Source organism: Anomaloglossus baeobatrachus, chromosome 5, assembly GCF_048569485.1.
Source record: "Anomaloglossus baeobatrachus isolate aAnoBae1 chromosome 5, aAnoBae1.hap1, whole genome shotgun sequence".
Taxonomy (NCBI): domain Eukaryota; kingdom Metazoa; phylum Chordata; class Amphibia; order Anura; family Aromobatidae; genus Anomaloglossus; species Anomaloglossus baeobatrachus.
In genome coordinates this window covers 89,178,757-89,191,197 of record NC_134357.1, presented here as the reverse complement: position 1 = coordinate 89,191,197, position 12,441 = coordinate 89,178,757, and the positions used below count along the sequence as shown (strand labels likewise).

General features: G+C 41.8%; 1 protein-coding gene across 2 annotated transcripts in view; it reads right to left on the bottom strand.

The window, feature by feature from the left end:
- The window catches only part of ANK3 (ankyrin 3), a 1,059,766-nt gene that overhangs the window by 713,956 nt on the left and 333,369 nt on the right, over positions 1–12,441 (bottom strand). The window contains exon 1 of one of the 2 annotated variants that reach the window (XM_075348677.1): positions 8,822–9,435. The exons of the other annotated variant lie outside the window; for it this stretch is intronic. Coding sequence (XP_075204792.1) covers positions 8,822–8,884 — 63 coding nt within the window. The 5' untranslated portion in view covers positions 8,885–9,435. Of the gene's footprint in view, positions 1–8,821; positions 9,436–12,441 lie in introns of those variants that run through there. 2 annotated transcript variants of the gene reach the window in all.

The following is a 12,441-nucleotide window of genomic DNA, read 5'->3' as shown; positions in this document are numbered from 1 at the left end:
CATCAGCCTCTCTCCTTCCAGCCTCTCCCAGCATCACCCTCTCTCCTTCCAGCCTCCCCCAGCATCAGCCTCCCTCTCCCAGCCTTCCCCAGGATCAGCCTCTCTCCTCCCAGCCTTCCCCAGCATCAGCTTTCCCCTCCCAGCCTCCCTCAGCATCAGCCTTCCCCAGCATCAGCCTCTCTCCTCCCAGCCTCAGCCTCTCTCCTTCCAGCCTTCCCCAGCATCAGCCTCTCTCCTCCCAGCCTCAGCCTCTCTCCTTCCAGCCTCCCTCAGCATCAGCCTCCCCTTCCCAGCCTTCCCCAGGATCAGCCTCTCTCCTCCCAGCCTCCTTCAGCATTAGCCTTCCCCTCCCAGTCTCCCCCAGCATCAGCCTCCCCCTCCCAGCCTTCCCCAAGATCAGCCTCTCTGCTCCCAGCCTCCTCCAGCACGCCGTGCTCCTCTGCCGACACTCACACACACCCGATCGCATACACTCACACACACAACCGATCGCATACACTCACCCACACCTGATCGCATACACTCACACACACCCGATCGCATACACTCACACACACCCGATCGCATACACTCACACACACCCGATCGCATACACTCACACACACAACCGATCGCATACACTCACAGACACCCGATCGCATACACTCACACACACCCGATCGCATACACTCACACACACCCGATCGCATACACTCACACACACCCGATCGCATACACTCACACACACAGACACTGACGAAATCGCACATACGCGCTGATACTCACAACATCCGGAGATATCACATGCTTCTGGCCATGTGATCCTCCGTCAGGTCCTGGAAGCTCACAGCACAGTATCGAGGCCGAGAAGCAAGCGATATCCCAGGATGTTGTGAGTATGTGGATGCGATGTGATGTGTGTGTGAGGGTGAGTGTGATCTGATGTGTGTATGTGTGTGTGTGTGCTGTTATGTGTCTGTATTTTCCGCCGCTGCAGGACCTTGATGTGTGGATGCGATGTGATGTGTGTGTGAGGTGTGTGTGAGAGTGAGTGGGAGCCGGTGTACACTGGTAACTATGATACACATCGGGTAACTAAGGGACCTTAGTTACCCGATGTGTATAATGGTTACCAGCTTTCACGGCCTCTGTCAAGATCCCAGCATCGCAAGGTTATGTCTGGCGCTGCTGGGATCCTGACGGAGCCGGTGTAGAAGCAAGCGATATCCCAGGATGTTGTGATGTGTGAGGTGTGTGTGAGGTGTGTGTGAGGTGTGTGTGAGAGTGAGTGTGATGTGTGTGTGTACTCACCTGGGAATCGGAGCTCCGTGTCAGTTGGGCCAGAGCGAGCGTGCATTGCGTGAGGGGGGCGGGGCCTGCAGAGAGCCGGGGCGACAGGCCAATCCGTGTGGGGGGGGCGGGGCCATGGCGAGCCCAGCGGCCAATCAGCTTTGTGTCACCGTAAGGACACAATGTCACCGGAAGGACACAATTTTGAAGCATGACAGACAGACAGACAGACAGAATAAGGCAATTATATATATAGATATATATATACAGTTAGGTCCAGAAATATTTGGACAGTGACACAAGTTTTGTTATTTTAGCTGTTTACAAAAACATGTTCAGAAATACAGTTATATATATATATATATATATAATATGGGCTGAAAGTGCACACTCCCAGCTGCAATATGAGAGTTTTCACATCCAAATCGGAGAAAGGGTTTAGGAATCATAGCTCTGTAATGCATAGCCTCCTCTTTTTAAAGGGACCAAAAGTAATTGGACAAGGGACTCTAAGGGCTGCAATTAACTCTGAAGGCGTCTCCCTCGTTAACCTGTAATCAATGAAGTAGTTAAAAGGTCTGGGGTTGATTACAGGTGTGTGGTTTTGTATTTGGAAGCTGTTGCTGTGACCAGACAACATGCGGTCTAAGGAACTCTCAATTGAGGTGAAGCAGAACATCCTGAGGCTGAAAAACAAGAAAAAATCCATCAGAGAGATAGCAGACATGCTTGGAGTAGCAAAATCAACAGTCGGGTACATTCTGAGAAAAAAGGAATTGACTGGTGAGCTTGGGAACTCAAAAAGGCCTGGGCGTCCATGGATGACAACAGTGGTGGATGATCGCCGCATACTTTCTTTGGTGAAGAAGAACCCATTCACAACATCAACTGAAGTCCAGAACACTCTCAGTGAAGTAGGTGTATCTGTCTCTAAGTCAACAGTAAAGAGAAGACTCCATGAAAGTAAATACAAAGGGTTCACATCTAGATGCAAACCATTCATCAATTCCAAAAATAGACAGGCCAGAGTTAAATTTGCTGAAAAACACCTCATTATGCCAGATCAGTTCTGGAAAAGTATTCTATGGACAGATGAGACAAAGATCAACCTGTACCAGAATGATGGGAAGAAAAAAGTTTGGAGAAGAAAGGGAACGGCACATGATCCAAGGCACACCACATTCTCTGTAAAACATGGTGGAGGCAACGTGATGGCATGGGCATGCATGGCTTTCAATGGCACTTGGTCACTTGTGTTTATTGATGACATAACAGCAGACAAGAGTAGCCGGATGAATTCTGAAGTGTACCGGGATATACTTTCAGCCCAGATTCAGCCAAATGCCGCAAAGTTGATCAGACAGTGCTTCATAGTACAGATGGACAATGACCCCAAGCATACAGCCAAAGCTACCCAGGAGTTCATGAGTGCAAAAAAGTGGAACATTCTGCAATGGCCAAGTCAATCACCAGATCTTAACCCAATTGAGCATGCATTTCACTTGCTGAAATCCAGACTTAAGACGGAAAGACCCACAAACAAGCAAGACCTGAAGGCTGCGGCTGTAAAGGCCTGGCAAAGCATTAAGAAGGAGGAAACACAGCGTTTGGTGATGTCCATGGGTTCCAGACTTAAGGCAGTGATTGCCTCCAAAGGATTCGCAACAAAATATTGAAAATAAAAATATTTTGTTTGGGTTTGGTTTATTTGTCCAATTACTTTTGACCTCCTAAAATGTGGAGTGTTTGTAAAGAAATGTGTACAATTCCTACAATTTCTATCAGATATTTTTGTTCAAACCTTCAAATTAAACGTTACAATCTGCACTTGAATTCTGTTGTAGAGGTTTCATTTCAAATCCAATGTGGTGGCATGCAGAGCCCAACTCGCGAAAATTGTGTCACTGTCCAAATATTTCTGGACCTAACTGTATATATATATATATATATATATATATATATATATATATATATTCCAGATGAATTCTCTTAGTGGCTGATTGTTTCCAATCAATATCAAGCAAAATAAATATGTCGCCATCTCTGACTTATATTACAGGCAGTAATGCATGAATTTTGACTAGATATGACATAGAGCTGTTGGGATCCCCAAAGTTCCAGGGGCTTCTGGTCCCATTCGTAGTATAGAAGCAGATTTTCACTTGACTCTGTTGAATAATTGCCATATGTAGTCATTATGCTTTTAATGTATTCCTTGGGAAGCCCTTTAAGCATCATTTTTATCATCATTTTTCTATAATAAGGATGCTGTGAGAGATACTGATAGCACATCTGTGGTGGAAATATCTGCTGAGAGACTGAAATGAAATCTGATTGGATTGGTAGACAGTTATAGGAAAACCCCAGCAGTGCTTTCATCTCGCTACATAACCGGTGGGCAGGAGTGCCAGGGAATGCCCAAGGGACAATCCATACAGTAATAAAGGTTTATACACAGAAGATGCTATGTTGTGCAACTGCAAATAATTTATTCTATTGCATCCATTACAGAAGACATATTATCTACTGCATATTCACCTGCTGTCAGCATCCAAACACAAGGCAAATCCCCCTTTGACCTGCCTATGTCAATCATATCCCCATTAGTTGTTATGACTACACAATAAAAGAAGCCTTTAAATTGGTGATTTACTGTAAAATACTAGAAGTACCAGATAGTTTGTTCTTCTATGGAAGCTACATCGTCATACTCAAGGTCATTGATATATTAAAATCATTCACAAGAGTGACGTGGTTGACAAGTGTGTGCCATCTAAACAAGGGAAATTATGAAATGTTAATCTGTCATTAGGGCTTGCTTATGTAAATTAATATGCATTTGGTCCCCCGTTTGCAGTTGCTACAGCTTCCATTCATCTGGAAAGGCTTTCTACAACATTTTGGAATTTGTCTCCAAGAATTTTAGCTCATTTATCTACATGAGGGCTGGGCTCATAGAAAAGCCCGGACGCCTGCCCCAAAGGGGCTCCAGGGAGGGCAAACATGACTGAGGAGGGATGCTAGGCCTGAGGGTTAGCGAACGGTTAAGGTGTAGTGCTTTTTGAGCGGGAAAGTGTGGGATGGAGTTATGGGTGTTATGGGACCATGTGAGTGGTCAGGGGGTGGTCAGTTGTGGGATGGATATATAGGGCAGAACGGTGGGAGGGGTCATTCGTTACCTGGCAGACGCCCGGAATCGTCCCGCCCTCCCGTCCTATTTTTTGGGTCTTCTGGAGATCGACATGGAGAAACAAAGAGTATTGACCTTGTTGCAGCAGTCGGCGGAAAGGAGGGGGGTATTTGAAGTCGGTGGATTGCACAAAGAGTGGGGGGATCCCAGTGCAGGAACGGGTTACCACTGGTGGTGCAATGGTATACTTGGTTAAGGTGGGTCCCTTCTGGGTTGGGTCCCAGTGTGATATTGGTTGGGCAACACTCGGCTGGGTGTCCTCGAGGCAGTAATTTTACCTCATTTATCTATATGAGGGCTGGGCTCATAATCTTCGTTCTAATTGATATTAAAGGTAAAGGATGGGGATGAGATCTGTGCTCTTTAGGTCAGTCATGTTCTTCCCCATCAAACTCCCCCAACCATACCTTTATTAACTTTGCTCTGTGCACTGGGGCATAGTCATGGGGAACAAAAAAGTATCTTCCCTAAAATGTTCCATCAAAGCTGGAAGTTATAGTTGTCCAAAATATCTTGTGTACTGAGGTTTTCCCTTACCCCCTTACCTGGCAACAAAGATCTTTACCCAACCCCTGAAATACAAGTCCATAGTATTATCCCTTTACAACCAAACTTTAAAGTGGGCACAATGCAGTCAGGAACTCAAGATAGAAACGTTCTCCTGGCGTTTGCCAAACCCAGACTCGTCCATCAGCCTGCCAAGTGGAAAAGCATAATTTATTACAGAACACTTTCCACAGCTCCAGAATCCAGTGACAGTGGCTTTACACATCTCCATTAAACACTTGGCATTGTGCTTGGTCATGTAAGGCTTGGATGCAGCTAATCACATAAGGACACCCATGCCAGAAACTTCTCAGCGCACAGATTTTATGCTGATGTTAATACCAGAAGAGGTTTGGCCTTGTATTCAATATGACCCCAATTCAATAAAGCAATTTTAATAACAAGGGTGGCGTAAATTCTTTTGAAAAGTAGCTAAATTTTGGCACAAATCAGAGTTGTAAAAACATTTTACGACCTTTGATGTTTCCACATCAGTATCTCCCAGTTATGCCAAAATGGGTGGCGTTTGGGCGTAATGAGGTACTGTGGGCGCGTGATGCCAAGCCTCATCTAATTCATGATGAGCTGTGATGTTCCTTACACCAGAAAGCTTACTCCAGTCAGGGTCTGGTATAAGATTTTTGGCATGGCGTACAGAGGTGTATGTGTGCACCCCTGGATAAATCAGGAGCGTGTGACACTACATGCCCCCTCATCAAGACTAAGAAAAAATTGACAGTCTTCGTGAATTGGCTAACATACCTAAACACTCAGCAATCTCACTTTATATGTTTCCACTTTATGATTGTATTGCTATGGTTCCCCTTTAAAAAGGTTGTACCCTACTTTTATATTGATGATTGCCTTAGCATAGGTATCAATATCCGACACGCTGCATCCCCACCAATCAGCTGTTCTCGGTGCCGGCACCAAGCAGCCAATAATGCTCAGTTCTGGAGCTGCTCTGTCTTCTGATAGTGGCCGCGGCCAGGTACTGCACATCCTCTTCCCATTCAGATCAATAGGAAGCGGAGGCACAGTACCCGGCCGCTGCCGATATAAGACAGAGCAGTTCCGGAACTAAATATTTGCCGCCAGCACCGAGAACAGCTGATCGGGGAGGGGTGCGGAGTGTTGGACCCCGGCCGATCTGACATAGATGACCTATCTCAACATAGACCATCAATGTTAAAGTAGTGGACAACCTCTTTAAATAATAACACTAGTGGGATAGAGGAATATATAGAAGGAGGGAAGAAATTTGACAAACTGACTTGCGATACCCTATTATAAGATCACACTTGTATCAGTGGGCTCTATTTATTTTACTCACATATATAGTGCCATTAATTCAACACCGCTTTACAGACATTATCATCTCTGTCCCCATTGGGGCTCACAATCTAAATTCCCTATCAGTATGTCTTTGGTGTGTGGAAAGAAACCAGAGAATCTGGAAGAATAAGTTATTCTTTCACAAATGTTAGTGAAGGCAGACTGCATGGAGAGAGGGCGGGTGACTGGGGGACTAAATTAAAAAACCAGACCGTGCGCCCCAATACTTTTTTCCATATAAACTGTATATATATATATATATATATATATATATATATATATACATATATATATATATATATATATATATATATATATATATATATATATATATATATATATATATACACACACTATATATATATATATATATATATATATATATATATATATATATATATATATAAATAAATATATATACATATCATACACACATTTACGCAAACATACATTCACCAATGTAGCAAAACTGAATTGGTGACCTGTAGTTTTGTAAAAAAAACTGCCAAAAAACCTACTGTTTTTACATTCTCCTTGAAATTCTATGGAATATATTGTAAGACCTAAGTGTGAAACAAATCAAACCCACTCCTCCCCAAATTTTAATTATCCTATGCAATTCCATTCCTTATGAAGACAAAATGTTTGGGTATATATCTGTCTACAATCATTCTTGTAGCTGAGATAACATTATAACGTAGCCATCACTATTTTAATAAACCTCCATAAAGTAAAAACCTCCGAGAACGTGAATGAATAATGTTAAACTAACAGAATTGTGCTGTGTGTGCCGTCACTCATGGTGGGTAGTTTTATATACTGTGATGTCTCCGCATGCACACGTACAGCAACGATTGTCCTTGAAAAGTGTGAAATGTCACACAACTTCAAAGAGAGAATAGAATCGTGTCTTTCAGATTTTGCCATTTTTTATTTTTTTTTTTTAATCTCAGTTATGGACATATGTCACAGCAGGCATCCCTCGACCAGATGGTAAACAAACAGTAGTTTTGAGGTTTTTTGTTGTTTTTGGGTTTTTTAGCCAACATAAAAGTATATGAATAAGAGAGTACACTGATGACATGATAAAAGTTTAGAATTGTCATTATTTTCCTACTGTGCCTACACTCAGGTGTTTTCTTAAAATGTTCGGAGCTGAGTGTGTGAGTTAGGTAACCCGCTGAGCTATCACTGTGTGATATGTGGTCTTACATACTACAGCACGACTCAAGCAATGATCACTATGTACAAGTAACACTGCCCCAAAGTATTAAATGACATCTGTCAATCACTCAATTTTCACTTTTGCATCCAATCATCTCCATACTTTACAAAAGTTAAAACATCACAGTCCTTTACTACTGTCATATTCATAAAAAATGGCAGTGAGATGGAGAATGAATAGGCATCGTTCACCTTGAAATCAACAGTCTAAAAAGGTGATGTAATAAAAAGAGGTGTAACGAAGGCGGAACTGGATGTACAAAAAAATAACAGTATGGCAGTACGGTGGAAAATGATTATATCTAAATTTGATATAATCCTTTAAAAACCATTACGGCATGGAAGAGCTTATGTACAAAAAAAAATGATAGGAGCTTATAATACAAAATGTTAAAGTCGTAATTAATCTCGCAGAAGAGAAAAACAGGTGCTGCCATGGATTTCATTTCACACTGAGATGATTCAGATCTTGACGGTTCTCATTTTTTCCAAGCTGAGATTTTCACAGTATTAAAACTGAGTTTTAGAAGAGTAAGAGCAAGAAGATGCAACGACTAAGGCTGAGGACACCCTTCGTTATAGACATCTATCTATCCATTGATCTATCTATTGTGTGTATATACAGTATATATCATTTATTAATTCATTTATATATTTCTAAAGGTTGTGTATGTTATTGTTGTTTATGTAATACAGATTTTAGCCTTTATTTTACTACCCTCCATTTATACTCAACCTAAACAGACAAAGCACCTGTTTGCACAATGCAATATCCGTGAGGACAGTGCAAGAAAATGCAATCCTGCCATGATCCAGGTTTACAAAGCATAATCTCAATACATTTTTCTAATCCTAATACACTAGGTACCAATCCTCACCGAGAGGACTACCTATTGGACATATTGATAGCCATCAACGCCTTCAGACTCCAACAGAACCCCAGACCAGTCCAAAACAGAAAGTTCTCCGAGCAGCATGGGCAAAGGATTGGCATCAATATAGTAAACCTTCTAGATAGAAGTCCACCCATGGCAAAGCCATAAGTAGGATCTGATCCCCCATGTGAAGGTGTGTCTGTGTTATGGCACATGAAGTCTGCCCGAGTCTTTGACTGTTTTTCTCCTATGCACACACCCAACAGACTCCATCGTTCGCCGCCAGCATCATATCTGATGATGTCTGCCTATTTTAATAGATTATTATGTTGATGACAGTAATCACGGCAAGCACAATGCAAACAGCACAGATATCTGTTACCTTTTTTCCTTTCTTTTTCCTATGTGCAGGCTTGGAAATTTTCTCCTTGGGTTCCTCACTCATTTTATTGGTATATCGTATGTAAAGGGATCGCTGCTCCTATATATTCCAACATCCAAAGGCAACGAGTGAAATCAAAACACAGAAACCCAAAGTCCTTCTCCCGATATGTCACAGACAAGTGCTGCTTTGAAGCTGATAGCTCTACAGTCTTGACTTCCAGCTGCACAGACAGAAAGTGCCCATGCTCGCTGCCTAGGCTTAAAGGGAGGAAAAAAAACTGGGAGTTTCCCTGACACAAAAGACTATTATTCCTTTAAATAAATGAGCGTTAACCCCATCCAGCACTAACTACACTGTATCCCTGAAGTCAATTGGAATAAGACTTTGAAGCCGTGTCCTCCCAACAGTGTTTCCAGGCTTTAAATGGTATTGACGAGCACAGAACAGGAATGAGCTGCAGATTGCTGACAAGTCTGGGAAGCTTTTCCTCGCTGGATGATCCGCTCTTATTTTCTCTCTCGTGGACTGGAAAGTGAATGTGAAATTTCACTGATTGCAGCGAGCGTCTTAATACTAACACATGTGTTAAATGAATCAAGGCATGGCAGAGAGGAGAAGGACTCGCGCTCGTTCTGCCTCTGAAGCCACTCCCAGGCTGGCGAGCAAAACAATCAAGTTACATCAAACTGTTGGTGATAATGAGCGTCATTTTCACCATCGCTCGTTTACACTCCGGGTGGAATGATTGTGCGAAGCCTGAAGCTTTATAATCATACGACGTTACCTTGATAAATATTATCAAAAGCTACCATGTTGGTGGAGAGAAGGCATCTACTGGGTCTTCATGTTTTATCATGTGTCGTTTCATCGCTTAGATTTACGAAATACAGTGGAACCTTGGATTACGAGCTTAATTGGTTCCGGGAGTGCGCTCTTAAACCAAGTTACTCTTATATCAAAGCAAATTTTCCCATAGGAAATAATTGAAACACAGACAATTCGTTCCACAACCCAAAAATATTTAGTCTATTTATACAAACTTATTACAGTAATGCAAAATAATGTACTGTATTCAGATAAAATTATTACAGTACACTAATACCAAATACTGTACAGTACAGTAAAAAGCATATAAAGCAAATTAAACTGCACGTTAGCTTACAATAGAATTGTTGGTGTGCGAGAGGTACAGTATAAGTAATGTGCTGCACTGGTTAGCAGAAAGAAAAGTGCAATACTATATCCACAAATGCAAATTGATAGACATGTTGTATAGTATATACTGTACTATTACAATGATATACTGTGTAAAGTATACAGTACATACTCTATGTACAGAAAGTTATCTCCAGAGCGGGTCAGAGCGCGGTGAAAGGACAGAACAAGACGTGTGCACGGTGAGTATTTGCTCTTCTTGCAAAGCATTGCTCTTAAACCAAGTTAAAAAAAATTAGAAAGCTTTACTTGTTTTGCAAAACACTCTCAAACCAAGTTACTCTTAAGCCAAGGTTCCACTGTATATCATCATCGTTAAATGTAGTTTTCCTTTAAAAGTGATTTTTGATTCCAGTTTTTTTCAAAATTGTACGTTTTTTATCTTTTATTTCATTTTTTACTTTAAGGAATAATCATCTTTTAAACCTTTTGTTTAAGAGTTTACTGATTATAACTAGTGATGAGAGAATAGTAACTATCCGTGTTTAGATTCATAATGAATCCCAAAGTACTATTCCCGTATTAGTTGCGACAGGGAAAATGCTCGGGTTCTCCATTGACTTGCATTAGGTTCATTATTCTTGACGAATACCGGAATAGCACTTTGCGATTTGTTATGAATGATTTGAATACAATAGTTACTATTCGCCTATCACTAACTATAACCTTTTAAGGGGCATCCTGCTGCTTGGACCACTTAATCCAAGGGGAGAGAAAGGGTGTATTGGAATAGTCTACCTGTCACAGGTGACAGCCACTTTGATGGTTTCTGGCAATAGAAGGTCACAGCATTTGGCTGCACAAAATGCTCCATGACTTTGTGTTGTTCCTGCTGTTAGTATTCATTGTACTAGGTAGCTTTCCTGCTGGGTTTTCATATATTCCCCTTTAGGACCCAGGGGAGCTAAACTTCCGTCCAGCTGCTAATTATCAGTATTCCTCTTGTGTTTAAATACTCCCAACTTCCCTGGACTTGTGCTGGTGATATTATTCAGTTCATTCAAGCTCTGATTGCAAGCAGGTGGCTTGTACTCATCTGTGGTATCATTGCTGAAGCTTTGCTGAACTTCGGCCCCAGTCATCTGTGGATAAGTAGTTCACACATTTCCCCACTGTCTGTCCTCCTTGTGTCTTGACAAAGAGCTCATCCCAACCATGCCCTATTTAGGGTTTAGTACTAGGGATACCTAGGGTCAGGTATCCAGTTTGGTGCATAAGTGCAGAACCTATCTAGGGTGGTGAGGGACCCCAGGGACCAGAGATAGGTTTGGTCAGGAGTCACCATCCCCCCCTTCCCTAGACACAGGGTTTCCTTTCCTTTTTGCCATTTGTTTGGTTCATACCCTTACCTAGCGTGACACTATCCCTTTAAGATGGTGCTTAAGGATCAGCAATCATTTAGCCAATAGCAATCAATCCCGTTTTACTACATAACACGCAAGTCTGGCCTGGCACACATGTAACGTCTGTACATGTTATATTCGTTTTTTTGTTCTCTTTCCAAACGTTTGCTTTAAAGATTGGATGTTAGATTTCTATAGGTCACAATAGGCTTTTGTCCGATACAGTGGTTTCACCTCACCACCCTTTGATGTCCACCCGGGCACTAGTCAAGGCTTCCCACTTCCCTATTTATCATTGGTTTTAGCCTTATAGTCTTTATTAATCACAATCAGAGCAAATCCTGACATCAAGGACCTTGATTTGGCTTCTGTTGCTCAGTAAATTTTCACTTTCACAGCTGATAATTTACTTTGAGTTTATTTCCTCCACATCCTTCCTTACTAATCTTATGTCCTATTCAGCTTCAGTCGCTGGTTTGGTGAGGAACATTTCAAAATCTAGGGCTCCCAATATGGCTCCTTCAGAAGATGAGGTATCTTTATCCTTTGAGGTATCTTTATCCAAGGCTGATTTAAAACCGCCCCACCTTGAGTACTTGGGTATTCGCTTTACCACCTCTTACCACCCTTTTTTCTTCTAATTGTTCACCTCTCCATACTCATCAGTGGAGTCTATTGGAAATCTGGAGCAAATATGACTCATATTTACTGTAGAGAATCCATGACACTTTTCCCTTACTTTTTATATTTTTAAGTCCTCTCATTTCATGTGCCAGACATTTTCTTAGACTCTTATGGTACGGTACGTAACTATTAATATACTTTAAAAACACACATTTCCATAGACTACACTGTTCCATCCTAAAGTCTTTGGTGAGCTACTATGTTTCACCGAAAATAAGTCCTACTCCAAAAATAAGCCCTAGCGGGAATTTTTCGGTCTTTTCGAAGTATGCCTTAAATATAAGCCCTACCCCGAAAATAGGCCCTAATTGCAGTTCAATAATGAAGTGTTCATGCAGCTAAAAAAGTTAAAGAAGACAGCAGGACACTTCATTA